Source organism: Diorhabda sublineata, chromosome X (genome assembly GCF_026230105.1).
Source record: "Diorhabda sublineata isolate icDioSubl1.1 chromosome X, icDioSubl1.1, whole genome shotgun sequence".
In the NCBI taxonomy this organism is placed as follows: Eukaryota; Metazoa; Arthropoda; class Insecta; order Coleoptera; family Chrysomelidae; genus Diorhabda; species Diorhabda sublineata.
This window is the reverse complement of record NC_079485.1, coordinates 30,317,307-30,338,786: the sequence shown is the minus strand read 5'-3', so window position 1 is coordinate 30,338,786 and position 21,480 is coordinate 30,317,307. Positions and strand designations below refer to the sequence as shown.

At 32.8% G+C, this 21,480-nt stretch overlaps 1 protein-coding gene across 1 annotated transcript in view; it reads right to left on the bottom strand.

Annotated features, from left to right (window-relative positions):
• Window positions 1-1,179: 1,179 nt before the first annotated feature.
• The window catches only part of LOC130451753 (cytoplasmic polyadenylation element-binding protein 2), an 88,180-nt gene continuing 67,879 nt past the window's right edge, over window positions 1,180-21,480 (bottom strand). The window contains exon 7 of the mRNA XM_056790971.1: window positions 1,180-19,676. Coding sequence (XP_056646949.1) covers window positions 19,560-19,676 — 117 coding nt within the window. The 3' untranslated portion in view covers window positions 1,180-19,559. The remainder of the gene's footprint in view (window positions 19,677-21,480) is intronic.

Sequence of the window (21,480 nt, the reverse complement as noted above, 5' to 3'; positions counted from 1 at the left end):
TCATCCTGCAGTTGATAAATAATATTACCCTCTTGAAAGCGTTTGGAACATTTCTGTGACTACTTAGATTTGTTCTTGGCAACTGCACTAGCAGAACTAGTTTTGGAAGTGTACACTGAAGCGCTCTTTGTAGCAGAAGCAGCGCTAGTGATGCTGTTCTTAGTAGCAGCGCAAGAAAACTAGTTCACCAGATCACTGTACTGCTTGCACGGGGTCTAGAGTCAGTTCAGCCAGTGCAGTGCAATAAGTTTGATCTGGAAACGGTGGCACTACATCTTTGTCATCGGACGAATGTAAAATATCAAAAAGTACTAAATCGTTTTCCATTATTGTTAATACTACAAGGCCCAAATCACATCAAATAACCTCAAACACAATCAACAAATGCTCCATTGCTCTTTGCACTATATCGTTCTTTGTATCCGATCGTACTAATTCTATACACTCACGAGCTGGCCTGCACTGGTCTAGTTCAGTACAGTTCCAGTGTATCTACCAAGAGCAAACCTTACTTGAATGTAAATAGAAAGTAGCTTTTATTTGAAAGTTTGGTTGCCATTCATTTTAAGGTTAGGTCTTTCCAAGAAATTTTTCATTGTAGATTCGTTTATTTTGTCTTAAAACTTACAATTTATTGTAAATAATATTTTAAAATTGAAATAATCTCACGCCACTCTCACATATGACTGAATAATGCATCGTCCAATCAGCTGCCAAAATGAAACTGTTATTCAGGGGCACCAACCCACTACAGAAAATGACCAAAAATCATTTAATAATGGAGCACGAAAATGCATGCAAGAATAATGTTGTTCTAATACGGAAACGGGAAAAAAATATTTTTAAATAAAACAAGGATATTAAGTCACAATTTTATATCATAAAACTTCATCTTGTGAACAAGTTTTGATACAGAATTTAAAGTTTCCAGTTTTACTGAAATTTTAGAAAGATTCATTTTTATTCAGCTCCTTTTAAGGGGTGGGCTGAGGAAACTTTGTCATAGAAAAGACCCATCTTTATTTCATACGAGCAATCACCTGAATGTTGTCGCATGAATTTATATATAAACACCCTGTATATTGACAGATTTCTTTTAGAAACGCAGAAAATTTTTTGTCTTTATAGTTAATTAATGGATGGGGATAGGGGTGATTATTGGAAAAATGAAAAACGGTAAAATTGATATTTCATATATATTTATAAAAAAAACATAAAAAGTCTGAAATCTAACAAAAATAGTAAACGAGGAACTTCCCAAGAAGTTGTACAAACCTTACCTCAAATTCACTAACAAACATATAAAAGTGTATAAAATAATTATAAAAACAATTTAAATATTTTTAAAAACACAGTTACAAAAAATAACGAAATAATAACTTTACTTTGGTGCTTAGTCAAAGAGCCAATGGACTGAACGGACAAAAACCGAAAAACCGATCGGCTAACAATAAGATTAATAAAAAAATTGACTATCCCTAGGTGGGCTAAATCCACAATAGGCACAGCCCGATTATATTGCACTAATGGTAACTACGTAATCGACAATCAATACCCATGATACTGGTATTAATTTTATGGTGACGGGCTGATAGCTCGAACAAATATTTACATTCCCAAATGAAATTATCATTTACCAATAAATCGAATATTAAAAATCTCACACCACCTCCGTTCACTTTATACTCATTAAAACAAAACTTGAAATTTAATTGAACAGACCTGATAAAATGTCGCCATCTTGTCATCATCAATAATTAACCTCAGTGAAGTTGGCCCCCTCATTTAATTTTATTAAAAAAATTAGTTAATGCTAATCGTAAGAGAGAAAAGAAAAATTTTTAAGTAAAAACAATTTTAATGATTAATATTAAATAATTACCTAACCTAACCCGACTCGGTCCAATTATTACGATTATTTGATAACTCCATGAAGTTGGCTCCCTGATATAGGTTAGGTTGGGTAATGATTCAATATTAAATGGAATAATTACTTTCTAACAATTTTTATTTTCTCTAATAAGTTTATAGACTTTAATTGAAAAGTCTACATCTGAATTTTGGCGGTCGTATTTTTGAAATTGATGTGAAACAAAGATCCGAGAAATGGATATGCAAAATTAGGTACACTGATTTCATTGAGGCCGCTTGACATTATGTGCAAAACGCAATATTTCTTGATCAAAAGTATGCGCAGATGAAGTTCAGCTGATTCTTTCATGCAAGATCTCATACTTGCAACATTATTTGACATTTGATGTCATTTTATTGCGTGCTAGCTGCAATCTGCAAGGGAGAAATCTTTTGGCTCAAGAAAATAGAAAATATCAAAATGTCAAAGATGATTTGAGACCCTGAATTTATTAGTTCGATATCTGAATATCTAAGAAAAAACTCAATTACTCCTAGGGACGCAAGACATAAATTTTAGCATGGAAAGTGAACTCATTAGAAGTGAAAAGAAAGAAACACTATACAATGAAAGTGAGAAGAAAAATTATTCGGACATTCAGACAAAACGTAATAAGAGTTAAATCCACATATCAGACTAACAAGAGGAAATACGAACCTTTCCAAGCACTACCACACGTTACCCTGACAAACTTTCACACGAGGAGGAAATACAAGGTTAGATGTGAGGAAATTGTGAGCTTCTAAACTCTTGTAATTTTTCTAGGTACTTCAGTCTATCTAACTCGGTCATGCGTGGCCACTGGCTCTTATCTTTCTCCATATCTTCGTAACGCACCTCAAACGGGTCACAACTACGCTCCTCAACTTTCTTCTGATAGATCTCACGGTTATGATGAATCAATTTCTCACTATATTCCGTCAAAAAGTCATACTCCATCAAACAATAATCACTAGCAATGCTTTCCCTTCGAAACGCATCAACAGCATGGTCGACTCCTTGTTGTCAGAATTGCTCAATAGGTGGCGGTCGCGTCGCGTCGTGCAACCTTAAGGATCTAATTTGTGAAGATTTGACAAGCAATCCTCTTAGTATATCAATGCGAGCTCATCAGTGAGAAATGAATGACGTTCGCGTCTCGACTTGTTTTTCGGCGGTCGTCGACTTCTGGCCGTGGCGTCTCCGAGACGAGTCGCGTCGACGAAACTGTTTCCATTAAAAAACTGTACATATATTCGATAGCTTGACGTCACACCTTTGCTTTCTCTAATGATTAAAAAAAATGAACGGTAAATTCACACAATAAATTAAAATCGTTTTTATATAAAAACTTATTCCTCTTTTCTTTTTTATCCTTTTTAATGATTAGCATTAACAAAATTTTAAAATAATTAAATCGGGGAGCCAACTTCATGGAGGTTTTAATTAGTAGTTACGTTAATCTAGTGAATTTTTACAGAATTAGTGAAAATGTAAAAGGGTGGAGTCGTGTGTTGAACGTATGAACATATAAAATGTATTTGTGATTTTTTGGTAGATATAAACTGTTTTCATGTAATGGGTGATGTAAATAGTGGCCGATGATTGCCGCATCAAAGTGATTTGACTGCAATCCTGGTCCTCTCACAATGAAAATCTTCAAAGTAAAAAAGCTCCTGTCAAAACGTTATGAAAAGTAAAAAATATACAACTTTCAAGATTCCCAATAAATACATAGACTAATATATTAAAAAAAATGAAGTGCGTGAAACCAGTTTGAAATTATTAGGTCCCACACAGTTCTAAATCTCATAAAATGGATAAAAAGTTATATGAATAGATAAAAATTACAACGGTCTACAGAATATGATACAAATGTCGGTAATCCACCATATTTATTCTACTCACCCCCGAGCAGGGCAGGCAGGCAAATATACAAACAGTAGAAAAAGAGTGTAAATGTTTACAAATCATATCATTACTTATTTGTACCATGTTGTAAATGGTTGTCCAAGCGGTTGAGTATTCCATCAACACAGCACTACAAATGTATGTGCATAGCTGTTGCTTCAACGCTTGGCCTATTTACAGAATTACCTAGAAAACAATATAATTTTAGGTAAATTCCTACAACACCCACTTACACAATCCCTACAATTTGCAATAAACACCCATATGCTTGCAGTTATTATTTTATAGTTAACTGTAACATGATACAATTAATTTCTTGAAAATTTTATCAACAAACCTTGTTAATACTATCAGTGTTTATCATTTAATCCGGGAGGCAGCGGCTTTTTTTTTTAGAGAAATTTCATCCCCGCTGAGGTTAATACTGCATGTTGTAGTCGACAAAACCGATCGACAGTCAGTCGTTATAGTACCGGTGGGTGCGCGCGTGGAAGGTTGCGGTACTTGTTAAAATTTTTTTCTAAATTTAAAATTGTTCACAAAAACAACTGTCAATTGTGCAGCAGATGGGGTTTGATGAGTCAGTCGATCGCGTGAACTTAACAAAAGAATTTGAATTTCAAATTATCTTATCCCATATGATTTCATACATACAGCAGGATAATTCTAATCCGAACGCCCCACCACTCGTTTTTCCGCTTTTTCACTTGTCACGCCGTATAATACGCATTTCTTATTTGTGTTTTTACATCATGGCTTTGAAGTAAAAGAAAAGGAATTACGTTACCCTGACTATTTCTGAGAAATACGAGACTTTGGATCAAGGTAATTCTTGCGCGGAATTATGGAAAAGGTCCAGATGCTCGAAAGACAACAGAAACGCCCGAAAATCTACAATTCGAAAATGCATTGTTTACGTGGTTTATAGAACTTTCCCTTATTAGGCGATATTATGATGGAGAAATTCAAATACTTTCATGAAAGGCTTTTGGGCGAGGAGAGTTTTCTGCTAGTAAAGGTTGTTGGAAAATTCTGAAGAGACACGGAATACGTCAACTCGAAATAACCGGCGAGAATTTGTCAAACAACTAAAACGCCGTAAAACAATTCCAGGACAAATTCATGGATATTATCAAGGATTTATCCGTAGAACAAATCTATGATGCGGATAAGTCTGGTTTGTATTGGAAAACGATACCAGAGAAAATGTTTGATTATTTCTGGTTCCAGCATGCATCAAGTTTTGTAAATTCTTCCCGATTAAATTCATGTTTTCTAACTTGAATATCAGAAATCAACTGAAAAACTTGAAAAGTAATTTTTTTGTCAGTTTTTTTGACCAACTTCATATTTCTAACATTCCAGTTAATTGACGAGAATTGTTCCCCCGAAAGGAAAATAATTGCGAAGTAGCACTTGAAATGATATTGCATTTCATTCGTCTCAAACGGTACTTTGACAACACTCATTGCCAAATTATTATCTTGTCGAATTTTTAAAATATTTTTACATTTCTGCAATGTATCAGCAGTGAAATGTTTAGTTTTTTGGTCGTTTTATTGCAAATACACCATGGTTCCACTGTCACCACTGTATCTTCAAAATATTGCTCATGTTCACTGTGTAAAAATCTCACGTTTTAACTGATGATGAGGAACGAAAAAAAACCCCATGATTTCCATGAATCTTGAGTGAATCGTAAAAATCTCATTTGAAATTAATGAATAATAGTTTTGTTACGAGCTCGTCCACGACATGGACCGTGAAGCCAGTTACAACGGAAGTCTAAAATTTGACGAATACGCCGGATCGTTCGATATTTTGTTTTTTCATATGATTTCTACGAAGGCCTCTTTATTTATTTGTTCACTCTAGAATTCTAGAAATTCCTTTCTGATATATATTTGAGCTTGTTTAGCAGCGAGTTAGTTTATTAAAAAAAGTCATAGTGAATGAAACGAAATAGAATAATTACCAGTGAATTTAAATAAAATAGAAAAGTGGAGTTTAATTATTTATAGAAATAGTGATAAGTTAATTATTATATAAGTTAGTTATTTCCAATGTAAAAATAAATCAAGTAAATAAAAGACAGTGTGTAGATATTTACCCCACTACTGAAAAACAATTTAGGAAGGAAATTAAAAAAAAAACATTACAGTTTAAATAAATAGAAATGTGATAATAGACTACAGCTTGTCTATTGAGGGAAAAGAAGTCAGCTAGTCGATAGAAAATTCCGCGTGCCGCCCTTACTGATGGTCATACCTCCAATGACGGGCAGCTGACGGTCATTATTAGATTGTTATCTAGACCGCTCTTAGAACGGTTACTGAAAGCGTTTGTATATTTTCTTCAACTATGCACAGTATTTGCTATCAACCAAGTATAGTGGAACATTGTAAATCCGGAATATCTAAAAAAAGATACACTGATTCGTTCGAATCGTAATTTTTAGCTTCTGTATTTGACACTACATGGCAACACCATACATAACTATAGCGTGAAGAATATATTTATAAAGTATTCAATTGTTTTATTATTTTATAAATGTGTTTATGTGCAGTATTAAACGCGATTTCAGTATATTTTATGCATACCTCTCCCTCTGTTTACATTATGCGATATGATTTCTCGTTAGCGCGATAGATGGCGCCACCATAAATCCTTCGGTTCACAAACTAAATAGGTTGGAACACAAAACAGAATAGTTCGTATAACGGTTGGAACACGTAATGCGCAGAATCGTCGCAGTTTTTTGATGGGTTGGAACGAACCTATTATATTTCTATGTATATATGAAATCATGCGGGAAAACTTCAAGTGGGATGAAATTCTTATTATTTTTGTGCGACTGACGCATCATTCCCCGTCTGCCGCACAATTGAGGGTTGTTTTTTGTGGTAAATCAACATCAATATAGTATAAGAACAATTGGACTGATTGACGTTTCGTCGACTATAGTATTAAACTCAGTCGGTATGTAATTCCTGGAAAAAAAGCCTCTGCCTCCCGGACTAATAACAGAACTTGGTAAATATTTGTTATATTCATAAGTTTGATAATAGATGTCTTATAAATTATGATTTAGGTGCATTTGGGAAATATTGTTTTCTGAATATTTTTGCTAATATTATTTGTGGAGATTACAATGCAATTTTTAATTGAAAAATTTGATATAGGTATCTTCACAAGTGAGTTGTTATATGGATGTTTGAGGAACATTGTTGGAAATGTTAAAAGTAATGGTGTATCAACAACTGACCTATTTTCTTCGGTTGTTATAAAGATAAAACTCTACTTAGCGATTCGCTCCACTCAATTATTGCACACATCAAAACTGTACTAGTCATAGTCACCATTTATAACAGTTTAGTATAAAAATTCAAATTTAAAAAATACAAAGTCTTAAAATAGCTGATACTATATATAATATATACTACTATACATATCCATGCAATTGATTTAGGTAATACATTTAAGACGTTTATCAGTATCACACATGATAATAGATGGATGTTTTCTAATCTGATCTAAAATCCAGAAATTCTATAAGAAATTTATAGTTAAAAAAAAAAACAGGAAAAAAATGTTAAAAAGTATCGTTTACACTCAAATAAGTACAAAAAAAATCTTGCATCGTGATAATTTAAATGAATAAAACTCTATATAGCTTTTGATAATTATAACCTGCATGCTCAATTTAGAAATGACTTAAAATTAAAATAATTTTTTGGTTTGATGGATGAATTTAAAGATCAGATCGTGAGTTATGAAGGATGTGGACAACGGTTAGCGGACACTAAGCAGGAAGCAATTCAAGATCGAAATAACATGATCCTTAATTTTACATATCTTCCAACTCGAAATTTATCTAAATGAGCAAACTGTTATTACCTAATAATTAATTTACCTGGTCGTTTAGGAATACATTTACACATCAACAATGTAGAAACATGTAACATCTTTGGTACCTACATATTTACAAGTCAAAATAGAAAAATACTCTAATTCGTAATCCTAACTTGAAATGTTTTTAAAACAACGTTCATTCGCTTTAATGGGTTTACAGCTCATCACAGTTTCTCATGACAAATAATAACTATTATTATTATATGTGCCATACATTTCCACATATTTATTTTTCTAAACCAAATTTGTACTCGTACTGAATAATTTTCACCTGCGGCGGTAAATAGAAAGCTGCGAGTACAATATTAACAAAACTGAAAATAATAAGTATTTTTTATTCTAGTCCAAAATTTAAAAAATCTTTCATATTTTTGCGAAATAGAAATGTGAAATTTTAGCTATTAGTTACGTGACATTATACTTGCAAAACTACACTGCCAGCCAAAAGTTTACCACCACATTAAAACAACCTACTGATATTAGCTAACACAAAATACAGGGTGTTTCAAAAAAAGGTGATCCCGTCTGTAGGATAGATAGAAAACTAAAAAATATTTGGGGTTTGCTCAGTAAAAAAATTTCGTAACGCCATCCGTACTCACGATAAGGGGCGTTGAAGAAAAAACAATTATACAATTTTTGACGATTTTTCCGTAACTACTGGCAACATTGGAATGAAATTTTATACGAATATGTTCTGGAAATTGATACATCCAATGAATTTGTTTTTATGTCTGACTCTCATAAAGGGCGCTAGTTACACGGTTCGTACCAAGTTGTATTAAACATAACTTTTTCAACATTAGATTTATCAAACAAGATTTCAAGTGAACATCATTTAATTTTACAACAAAAAGCTACTCTTGATAAAACTCGATACTGTGTACCGTTTTCGGAATATTTTAATTTGAAAATTATGAAATAATTATCAATGATTGTGTACTGTATCGATAAAGTAAATGAGACCCCATTGATAAAACGAATAAATTTTAAAAAATGGGACCGAGAGGTTTCGTTTCTTGTAAAGTTTCACAAAAATCCAGTCGTAATCAGTACAGGATCTTGTTTTTCAAAGTTGAATAAGCACTGAGCTATTGGAGGCCTCAGTATGAAACAAACAATTTAATCATCATGTATTGCGGTTCTGGGATATACAAAATACAGAATTATCAAACAAACCAGAAGAAATAAATGTGCAAAGACAAGAACTAGGAAAGAAGAGCGTCATCAAGCTGAAGACTAGATGGAAAAATTGACGAAGTGGTTGCCAATAAGGTGAATAAGACAATATCTACCTATGTATACAGTATTTTTCGAAAATAAAAAGAGATAACAAATCTTACTACCAATGCTGATCTATAGTTGCGAATCCTAGGTGCTAACCAAAAAATTTAAGTAAAATGTGAAATGAAGTTTCTGGGAAAAATAGCGAGTATGAAGAGACTCGACAGTGCAAAAAATCGAATAATTGAGATGGTTTGGACACATAGTGAGAATGAAGAACAGAACAAATAAAGTGATATGGAAATTGAATGGAGAAATAGAAAAAAACCTGGACAAAAGACGACTGAACTGGAGACGAGCTAAACATAAATAAAAGAAGTGTACATCTGCGTATTCTATCGATAATATCCAATACCTAAAGTCATTCTTTCATTGAACAATTAACAAATCTTGTTTTCAAACACTGAACAACGCTGCGTTAGATCCAGGTGCTAGAGTCGTAATAATATTTTTATGATGTGCTTTTACTTTATTTCCTATCAGGCAATAATAAGGATTATTAAGCTTCTAAAAAACGTGCTAACCTGGTTGCATGGATTTGTTCACAAACAATCTCAATTAGTCTAAACTTGTGGTTTCTGTAATGGGACAAGCCCGCGAAATTAGTAGTGAGGTGTGTTCTGACATCATTGTTTTACATAACCTAATGTGAGATTCTTACAAAACACTTGTGTTCATGGCATGAAGGCAGTTTTCAAGAAGGTCCACGCTCGGGAAGGCCGAGATCTAACACGTAGAGTGAAGATCATTTCATTGTTGTTACCAACAAGCGAAATAGATGCTTAACAGCACCAGAAATAAACGTTGAAGTAAACAAAACCCAAGATAAACCTTTATTACTTACTATAGCAAAACGGCGACTGAGAAATGCGATGTTGTATGATTTCGTCTCCGTTCGAGAACCATGGCTAAGGTCACAAAACAAGAAAAAACGGATGCAGTAGATGCTTTTTGTACCGACGCAGTCACCAAGAAAAGATGATGCCAGGCTGTGTAGTCCCAAAAATCAACCAAAGTGGTGGTTCAATTATGGTCTTGGATTGCTTTTCAAGCCATGGACCTGGCGATTTGATCAACATTGCCAAAACAAGGAATTATCAAAAAGGAACAGTACAAATAAATTTTAGAAAAAAATGCCGTGCTTTCGGTTTTGCAATTAATTACAAATGGATTTATTTTCCAACAGGACAAGGATTCCAAGCGTAGTTCCATATTATGCAGAGTATATTTGGATGATAAAGAATCACAAGGGGTGTTAATAAACATGGTTTGGCCTCCTCAGAAACCGGTTCTCCATCCTATTGAACTTTTTAGGGAAGAGCTTAATTGGAACGTCCGTAATTTTAGTCCATCCTGAGACTTTTAAAGAAAAGCACAAAATGAAAAAAGGATTTTTTTAAGAAAATAACTATAGCCTTTTTTAACGTGTGCCTTGATATGTTTTCACGATTTTCAAGTATATCGATTGTCATTGTTTGATAAATAAAACTCAAAATGTTGCCATGCTTTTTGTCAAAATATGAATCCACTGTGTGTTTAGGTCTAAAAATATTTTCTTATTAATATTTCCCTGAAAAAATTTTTATAATACCATCAGTTAATAAGGTGACTTAAAAGTTGCTGCCCCGCATTGGTGTGATAAAATTCCATTCATTAATGGATTCCCGTAACTTCAATTTGTTGGTTATCTCTAACGATAGTCATCTAGCTTTCCTTTAAGTGAGCTGACCACATCTGTTGTACTCTTTTAGTAACGTTTGGTTCGATGGATGTAAAGGACATTTTGGTGGCAAATATGTTGTTTAAACAAAATGGTGACACTTCAATAACTGCATGAGACATTTCCAGGTCGAGTACTCTCTCGTCTCGGTGATTAGAAGTGACCTCCTCGATCGTGTGATTTAACACCATTAGATTACTCTTTATGGGGTTATTAAAATCACAGGTCTACGATAAGCCCACAACCACGCGTGCATTACAGGAGGAGATTCGACGAAATTAAGCCACATTTATGCAGAATGATCATGGACAATTTGGATCAACGAGTGCGTACGTGTATGCATAGCCGCGGAGGCCATTTATCCGATTTGTTATTTCTATAAAAACTGTGTTTTCTATTCATTTCAAATCTTGCGTTAATTTTGACTATATATGTAACAATTCCACTATTGTAATAACAGTTTTCAGCAAAATGATGATTTAGAATGGTAAATATGTAAGAATTGAGGCATTTGTTTTATTTATGCTGTGTTGTCTTATCTCAAGTTTTTATAAACAAGTTAGATTAACACATATACAATAGGGTCCTTGCAGTGGTAAATTGGGTATTTAACATATTTAAAAATTTGTGTATCACTTCTTATTTATGACTCCTTTGTCTCCTTTCAAACGCCATTCTGTTGTTTTTAGTGGAAGTAATTGGTTGTTTAGTGCGATTTGTGGTTTTGTGAGGGTTTCAAAGACTATTCTAATTGAAATGATGGCCGAAATAGGATTTATCGAAGCAAGATCGTACAATCTACCTAAAGTAGATACATTCATGGCTGCTACATTCTTTGCTAATAATCAATTATTTACTTCGTCTGAAATACGTGGAGTAAAAGCAGATACGTAAGTAATACTAATCAGACTTACTTATAGTAACGTCATTATCACATTTGCTTGCTTGAACTTTATTAAAATGTAGTAATAAAGATGATAGCTTTGAAGGTTATATTTTGATCGAAGCTTTCGATGGTAGAACATTTGTATTATGTTGCCGTTTACATACTTTCTTCGTCACACAACGTCACACTCAGTCATGTGACAACAAATGCGTTTTGGCGCGTCATTATTTTTTTATGAACTTTAAAACGTAGTTGAGGTATAAAAAAAGTATGCAAGGACCCTATTGGAAATTCAAACAAATCAATTCAATGTTAAACTTCATAGAGATAAGAAAAATTGATTTAAAAAATATATTATTTTTTTGAAACAAGATTTACAACGATAATTTTATAAAATATAGCAATTTTGTGGGAAACAAGCTTCTAAAATTATGATAATTTTAAGCCAATTATATATTTGACCTGTGCCATCCTTGATATAGAAACTACTACACAACATATAAATATACTACAGTGCAAATGAAATACACACTGAGTTTTGAAACGTACAATTTTCACTCTCATTTCATTTCAAATAAATCGAATGCCTTAAATAAATTCATTGAAAATTTGTCGTTATATGACATTCTTTTTACTTTTATAGCTCTTATCATTATTCTCTTCAATTCTTTTTCTTTGTACAATTTTGTTTTGGTAAATTTTGGTAAACAGTTTTCCTGCTTCAAACATTTCTATTGTCCAATAGTTGATCTGGTTCTAAAATTTATTTTTATGTTATTATATTTTCCGTGTCATCTTGAATTTCAACTTTATCCTTTCAAGTTTCAGTTTTATTTTAATTATTTTTTACTGTGCTTCCGTATCTGCCCGGTTTAGAATCACAACAAAAACACGTTCATTAAGAATTTTAGACGTCGTAAACAGGGTTGGATTTAGCATTTTGGCGCCCCTACACCCAATAATTTTTTCCGCCTCTTAGTCTGTTTAACGTTACTTTCCTAACAATCTTTATTAAAGAATTATATCAGGCACTCCCCGATGCAAGTTTATCATTTTTTTGAAGAATATACTTGGTCCTAGGTTAATAAATTGCTATCTCGAAACACTTTTAGCAATTTTATATATTAAATAGTAAGTCACGTTTGTGGGGCTGAAAAAAAACGATCCAACCCGCAGAGAATTACCGCAAAGCGTAGTCATTGTTGCTGATTCATCTGCTTTAAATTTCTGACCCACATGCATGAACTCAATACAATACCTGATGTTGAGTTATGAATATTTTCATAAATCTCTCGGTTGTGCGCCCCCTGGGAACTTGCACTCATGGGCTCGGGGCTATTAGGAACCCATTTATCGATCTACCAGCATTAGTACTTCCTATTTTATCAATAATTGGATCGATTGACTTCCGGTTCGGTTTTTTAAAATGGATTTATGAATAAACAGCAGAAAAAAGTTGAAAACAATTATCCATATTTTTATTTATTCAAATTTATTTACATTCGGATTTTGAAATGTTTCTTGATGTAGTTAAGTAGACTGAGAAAGGATCCATATTTTTATTAGGTTAGGTTTACTTAATTTTAGGTTAGGTTATCTTATATGAGTGATAACTTGAGAAAAACATATTTTTCTATAAAATGTGATCTTTTTATAATCTAGAGGAACTGTCGTTTCGTGTAATCCATAAATCCGGTTTACAAAGCCGAGTCACAAGTCAACTAATCCGGTTATTTTAAAACCGGAAACTCCAAATTCTAATGCAGATACGGAATTATTTCCTTATTTTTCAATACTTTCTCATGTTTTAACTTTTCTATGAATGTCATCAATTGTTTTTTTTTTGTATTCATAATTTATTTTGTATTTCGTGACTCATTTATATCAGAAAATCTGTTAGTTACCCTTTTTTTTAGTGTCAAATAGTAAAATATCTACTTCGGGGTAGAATTTTAAATGCTTTTCCAATTTTTAAGATACTATTTAGTGGTGGAAAAAGGATTTTTTTTATAAAAACATTTTTAAATGTTCACACGCACGTTTCCAATCTAAATGAGTTACTCTGTATTTTTTAAGTTGCTTTTTTCTGGATGCCATATTGGATTACAATAGAGAAAAAGTTTTTTAACGAAAAATTATCAATATATGAAGTTGGGCAGCTGAAATTGACAATCAGCTATTTGTTGTACAATTTGAAAAACATTTGAGTTTTAAAAACTTTTCATTGTCTTAAATTGTTATAAAATTAGAAATTATAATTTCGGATTAACTGAATTTAAAGAAAAAGAAACAAGGAATTCATTTAGATTCGCTATTCTTGTACTTAATCATCTGATATGAATCGATTAAATAGTTTCAACTTGTTTCCTTATATATACAAATTTAGCTAAGAATTTAACAAATAATTTTATTACATTTTAGTTAATAAAAATGTTGAGACTATAGAAAACAATTAATCAAAATAAAATTAACAATTTTTCATATGCTTTGTCAGCACACAATTTGAGATCTTATCTCACTCTTTAAATTTACATGGTTACAATTTTTTAATGAAAAAATCGTTCAATTAAGTTAGAGATTATACTATATACACAAATTTAATAATTATGTTAACACATTTATTTAATCCATTCAATATATCTAACTTCAATAAATTTTTAGAGTGTTTTCTCTCTTTAGATGTTTATATATTAAGAGCAACTAAAAACATTATTAAGGTTGAGACAAGTTTGGAACATGGAGAATGGATTAAATAAGCAATTTCAGACACTTACACTAAAGTTTAAGCCCTTATAATTATTCTTTGGTGTTGATATTTGACCCTTTTGTGAAATTCACGATTCAGGTGCCAAAACATTTTTTTAAAGAATTTATATCAAAAGTATCTAATCTTTTTGTAAAAAATTCGATCAAAAATTTTGACTTAAACACCAGTGAAAATGATATTGCTGTAAAATTATCAAAAATCCATTAAATGGTTTAATAAAAGGTAAATCAAGTAGAAAGATATAGCAAAATTCGTGTGGAAAGTTAATGGATCATGTCGCTAGAGTTGTAAGATAGGGTAGTATGAATTTAGGTGTATAAGCAATTTTGCAGGATACAGGGTAGTCAGGTACTTGGAGCTAAGTGGTCAACACTATTAAGCGATTTTTACTCTGCCCAGCAATGGTTATTCACAAAATCTCCTAATCAACAACTTTTTATAATCAAATAGACCATAATAAATAGAAATAAGTTTTGATTTTAGAAATATTTTTTAGCAAACCGATACTCACACAATATAATTTTCTATATACCAAATCACTCAACTTCACCAAAATAAATAATAAATTGTATTATATTTTGTTTGAGAAGTACAATTTCACAATTTTTTAAAAAAATTATATTTTGTGAGTAATTTATTAGGAGATTTCATGTTTGCAATTAGACTATAGTATTTACAATACCCTGAAGTAACTGACTAGGTCGCGCTACATATAATAATTAACTATTATCTATTTTTTTTTAGTGTAGCACGCCGTCTCATGTGGCCAGACCAATGCTGTGACAGTGAAACATGTTCGCTACCACCAGGCGCCATAAAAAAGATATTTTGGTTACATGTATTAATATGAGATTTTGAATGTTGTCCAAAGGTCGTTACACTGCTTATCTACTCGACAGAAATCGAATTGAAAGGCAATTCCACTTTTCAAAATATTTGTGTGTATTTTATTTATGGTGAAAATAAGAAAAATAGCTCATATTCATCAACTAACCAATGCGTAGAGCTGAAAAACAGTCAAAAGTGTTAAAGGAAAATCTGAAATCAATTAAGTTGGCATACAATTTCTTCTATATATTACATCATCAGAAGAAGAAACTGTTTTTGGGGTACAAGACAAGGAACTACATTAAAGATCCAGTTTCTAGGCTTTATAAGAAGAACAAGAAGAAATAGTTCATTTTACAAAAATCACCATAATTAACCAACAAGTAAAGCTCAAAAACTGGGCATCTAAAATTGATGAAGTTGGCTGATAAGTTCTTCTATAAAGTTATCAGAAGAAGAAACTGCAGCAATTTAATAAACTTGTAGTTCTTGGTACTAGCAGAACAAGAAAAAATAGTTCATTTTACAAAAATCACCGAAATAAACCAACAAGTAAAGCTGATAAACTGGGCATCTGAAATTGATGAAGTTGGCAGATAAGTTTTTTCATAGATTATGTCCTAAGAGCTTCATATGAAGATCAAAATTAAAGAATGTAATTTAGACGACAATAATAGATCTAAAAAGATTGCAGTCACTTCATCAAATCTATTTTAGCAACCTAAATATATAGATATCCATGTGGGAGGTCTCGTGGGTCCGTACTTTTTTAAGGTCACGTGACGTGCCAAAGTTATCTGGGAATGCTTACTTGGGCAAATGGAGAATACTCGCGAACATACGTCATTTTATGCAGGATGGAGCTTTGCCGAAATACGTGTTATGTGTGCGAGAGTACCTCAATGTTCATTTTGGGGAATGGATAGGCAGACGAGGATTCGTTGAGTGGCCTGCACGGTCATGTGACCTGGCACCCTGTGATTTCTTTTTGCAAGAGAGCCACGCACCCTTCTCGACCTCCGAACCGCAATTGAAGAAGAATTTGAAACTCTTCATGGGCAGCTTCACATGCTTCGTCTGGTCTATCTCTCTGTTGATTTACAGTAACTCTTTCTAGAATCGTTATTTTACAGTATGTTCTAATGTCCATCCCTTACACACCTATCCGTTGTATACCTACTTATAAACAATATTTGACATTCTAGAAATTTTTTTTAAAATTAGACATTTTGTATTTTGCCCAGTATCTATTCCAAAAAAATAATGACATATCTGCAACGATACGTCAAATGGAAATATGTCTATAGAAATATAAAAATCACCTAAATACAGGGAAACCTGAAAGTAACTGTAGTTCAACTCAGAACTGACTTAGGGTACTTGCGTCATAGCTGGAGTATCAGCTTCATTCAATAGTTATTTTCCAATTTATTGAACACCTGTTTATACTGTATATATTTATAGTCGTCTTCATTGAGAAATTACACATATTCCGAATTTGTTTCTGCATTCAATAATGTTTTTTTCTTCTTCCACAAATGTGAATCGAAATAGATGTCCTACATAACCTCAATTCTACAGTTGGTAGCTCATGACGCACAAATATTTATCAGATGTTTGAGAAGCGAGGGGAGACGCAACTGTGATTGACGCGCAAATCTAAAAACTATTTGAAACATAACCTCGATTGGGTGCTCAACTTATGCAATTGGAGAGCTAAAAATGAAACAAAGCCAGTTGCAGTCAAAAGTGACAGAGTATTTATGTAATTTCTAACTACCAATGCAATAGATTCTTTGGGTAGTTGTGCACATGAAATCCTAAATCACAACATATATGATTTTAATGTTACAGCTTTCAAAGTCCTCTTTTCTTCCTTTGTATTTATTTAGATGCGAAAATTTTAAAACAGCTGAAATAAGTAACAGACGACGTTTGTCTTCTAGAAAGAACAATTTTAAGAGAAACAATGACGTATCTGCACATAGGGGTTGAAATTAAATATATCACTGATTTTCCTTGACGGCAATATGTGGGTTACTTTCATAATCAAATTGCATGAAAAAAATAGTTGAAAATAACAAAAAATCAAAAGATTATGATAGTGATAGATTAAATAGTGAATTAATGTTTTGTTTATACTTGGAATATGAATCAATGTAATCACCTTTCAATTACTATTTAGCAAAACTCTATAAGTGACTAGCAAACCTTCTAAATTATTATACACACATTATATTTTACGTCTATATGGCAAATATGTAATTACACTATATTTAGAGTGATTGAATCACATCTAAAAGAATTATTGTTAAAACTGTGAATTTCTAAATTGCTAAAAGACACTGAGTATCTTAATGCTTCCTTATTTTCATATAAAAAAGGGTATGAAAATATTGTGAGGGAGTATGTTTTCGTTTATGATTCCAATACAATTATTCTTTTTTCCTAAGCACGCAGTTGCTTATTTCTTTAAAGTTTGTAACTACTAGAGACTTTTGTGGAAAAATTGGTTCGATACATGATTCACCGCCTTATTATAAAAGTCACAACAATAGGTATTGTTCGATATTCGTTTTTCATAACAATGTCGATAATTTATTTTAGAACAATAAAAATCAATTACTGGAAATATAGAAAAATCTTTGAAATTATCAATAAGAATAAAAATATCCTTAAGCTAGTTTTGATATAACATGAGAATTTTGATTTCTAATAAAGTTCTAATCAAGGGTATACCCATGGTTACCATCAGTACACGATTTCCTGGAACATTCCCGATTTCCATTATTGTCCCTTGTATCGCCTTGTCTGCCCTTGGGACACAATTGTCCCGGGTTTGGTAGTTAAGCAGTAACGAAGAATTGATTCTTTGCTACTGAATCGAAATCACTTTCAACAATTTACCCAGGAGGGAAATTTTGAAAAAGTTCGTGGAGGAAGTCGAAATACAATAGCAAGAGCTTGTCGAACATGTATCAACTAGGTGTTTGTCTTCAGGCCCAGCTCTTGAGTACATCGCGTTGAAACAACTGCTGGGCTTAGAAGATTTGGATAAAGATCAACCGGAAATATTTAATCACTCAAAACTGTTGAATATCTATTTGCTTTCTTGTTAATATATGCGCAATCATAAAAAAACTAAATAGATTTCTTGAGAAAACGTTTAAAAGACCAAAAAATTAACAATTTTTTGTTCCCATTTGAGAATGGCCAAGAATAGACATTTTTCAAAGTGCAGTTTCCGATTTCCAAATTTGCTACTATTTAGATAATAGTTTTGATTTCAGCGACGATAACCCTTTGAATAAGTATATCTTGTCTATCTATGACAGATCATATTTCTTCAAAAGACCTTTTAGATGATGCCACTGCACTGGCCATCTGGCCATTTGGAAAAACATCTCCATAGATCATCTATTCGATAAGCATTCTATTGTAAAACCTGTTTTTCTGAGTTCAACTTTGACAGTTCAGGAGAAATAATATTAGATTTTTGCTAGTGCCAAAGAAGCTAACTTGGACGCGCTAAAATCTGTTCAGGACCTGCGTACTGAGTGTTTCTCACATGCAGGTCAAATGAACGAAGTCCAGAAACTAATACAGCGTGGATTTGATAAGAGACAAGATAAGAAACAAAGTTTGTCTAATTCCAAACAAGATAAGGGCTCGAATGCACGTAGCAAAAAAATATCAATGGAAAAAGTATGACCGATAAAGAAAGAAGAAAATACTACACTTAATTTAATTTTTTTCTTAATTTGTAAATTTTTTTGTGTTTATAAAATCTTATTTATTGATTTAGTGTCCCGGATTTCTGTCGAGTTGGCAACACAGGGTATATCCTAATTTTTTTGAGATTTGACTTCATGTATGAAAAATGATTCGTAATTTTACCTTAATTCCTAACAATTTATGATATTGATGTCAACCTTATACAAGACAGCCCATAAAAAAAATTATCCACTTACCAAAATACAGAGACCATCACACGTTTATTTTTATGTTGAGGTAACACATTTCAATAAACCGATTGTCATGACACTTTGACATATGAAATTTGGAGGTTATTACAATAAATTTCCCACGAACATTTCTATTAAGACCAAAATATCATTGAGAGATACCCAGTGTCGGAGATTTCTGTCAAAAGTACGTTGTAATTGTTCAGACCCTGGTTTAATTAAAATCGCCTAATCGTAATCGGACTGATTCATTATCTCAAATATACTCGAAATTTGTATAATTGCTACTATAAAATTTTGGCCTAAGCAATACATTGGAGGGCTGCTACCACAGTGTATGGTAATAAGCTAAAAGAGTGGCGCAACCCTTGGCCGCAGTACTAAGCGCTCCTGCGTTAACACCAACGGAATGGCACAGCCCTGGGCCTATCGGCCCCTTCCTTCACTAATGGCTTGTGGAACTCTCGTCCGGGTCTAGAGTGTATTGTGGCCCAGCAATGCTCACAGTAGTACTGAAAATGAAAATTGTTTAAATATACTACACATATTTTATTTAAAAATATTCATAGAAAGAAAAATTCTAATCAAATAAGAAGTATACGCATACTACCGGTCAAAAGTTTGTAACAACCCCATAATCCTTCCATTAAATTCCAAAATAATACTATACGCTTTAACTAATTTATCTTTCATATTATCAAGCGAAGATTTGTTTACTTTGTACGAGCGCATGTTTATAAGTTCGACAAGTTAAAACTTGCAAATATCGGCTCATTTATTTATTATTTTATAACAGTGAATTATTTCTTTGGTGTTCATGATTGTAGTTTAGTCTCAGTTAGCTATGTGAGATGCAAGAACCTACTGTGATTTATTCTTTTTGAAGCAAGACATCTTTTTGTGAAGTTCGGCCTTGTAACTTTTAAAATGTATAAAACCAAGGAACTAACGGTTGAAACTCGTGCATTAATCGCAAGTCTTCATAGTCTAGGCAAAAGTAACTGTACCATTATCGTCGAATTAAAAATACCTTGACGTACCGTGGGCTACAACATGAAAAAATATGCTTCTACCAGGAGTTTTGGCCATAGTAAAAGTTCAAAGCGGCCAAAATTCAAAGATAAATGTGATCGACGCCTCAAAGGTCCAGAGACAACAGATCAGATCAATGAATTCAGGGATTTGCCTTTGAGTACTGGCTGGGCTGGCCTTTTTGGAAGGGTGGCAGTGAAGAAACTTCTTTTGAGACGTCAAAATAAACGTAAGAGATTGTAGAGGGCTAAAGAATATAAAAATTGGATGCATGAAGAGTGGGAGAAAGTTTTATGAAGTGATGAGTTAAATTTTGAGGTTTTTGGGTTTATAAAAAAAAATATTTGTGCAAATGTCAAAGAAAGAACGGATATTATATCGATGTTTAATCCCGACGGTAAAACACGGTAGAGGTTCGGTGATGGTTTGAGGATGTTTTGGAGGAAAGGCAACTGGAGACCTGGAGGGATTTCGAAAAAAGAAGGCTATAAAAAATGTAGTACGTTCTGGCCAGCGGCATATTGGCAGAAAATTTGTCATTCAGCATGATAACAAGATGTGCAAAGAGTATTTGAAAGAATTATAAAGGAAGAATGTACTGAAAGTAATGATTTGGTCGTCACAGTCGCCCGACCTCAAGCCAATTGAGTTCTTGTGGGACTAATTGGACACGGAAATCAGAATGCAGTGCCCTACATCCACTCCACATCTTTGGAAGATCCTGGACGCATGAAGAGTGGTAAAGAGTTTTATGGAGTGATGAGTGAAAGTTTGAGGTTTTTAGGTCTTACAGAAGAGTATTTAAGCGCAACTGTGACACACGGCGCAGGCTCCGTGATGATTTGGATATGTTTTGGTGGTGACCTGGTAAAAATTGAAGAGATTTTGGGAAAGAACGATCCCAAGCTTTTTTCGATATTGTGCAAAGAGTATTTGAAATAATTGGAAAGGAACAATCTGCTGATTGTTCTTTGAAATATCAAAATCGATCGTGTTTTTGTTATTTGTTTTGTATGACGCAAAATATAGGGTAGTGACTAGTAGTGTATAGCAAATTTATTTAGTTCACATTCTTAAAATATCCCGTATAATTTCATTAGTCGTAATCCCGATGGTGTGTGCGTAAGGAGCTTATCACCGCAAATTAAAAAAGTTCCACAAAAATTAATGAAAATAACGGCCGGAGTTCTGAGCTTATAAAAATCGATGAAACACATTCAGTTTGCAGTAGGCAGAGCGCAGCTCAGGTGAATGATCTTTCTATCGCCTTCCTGGCATTGTAAA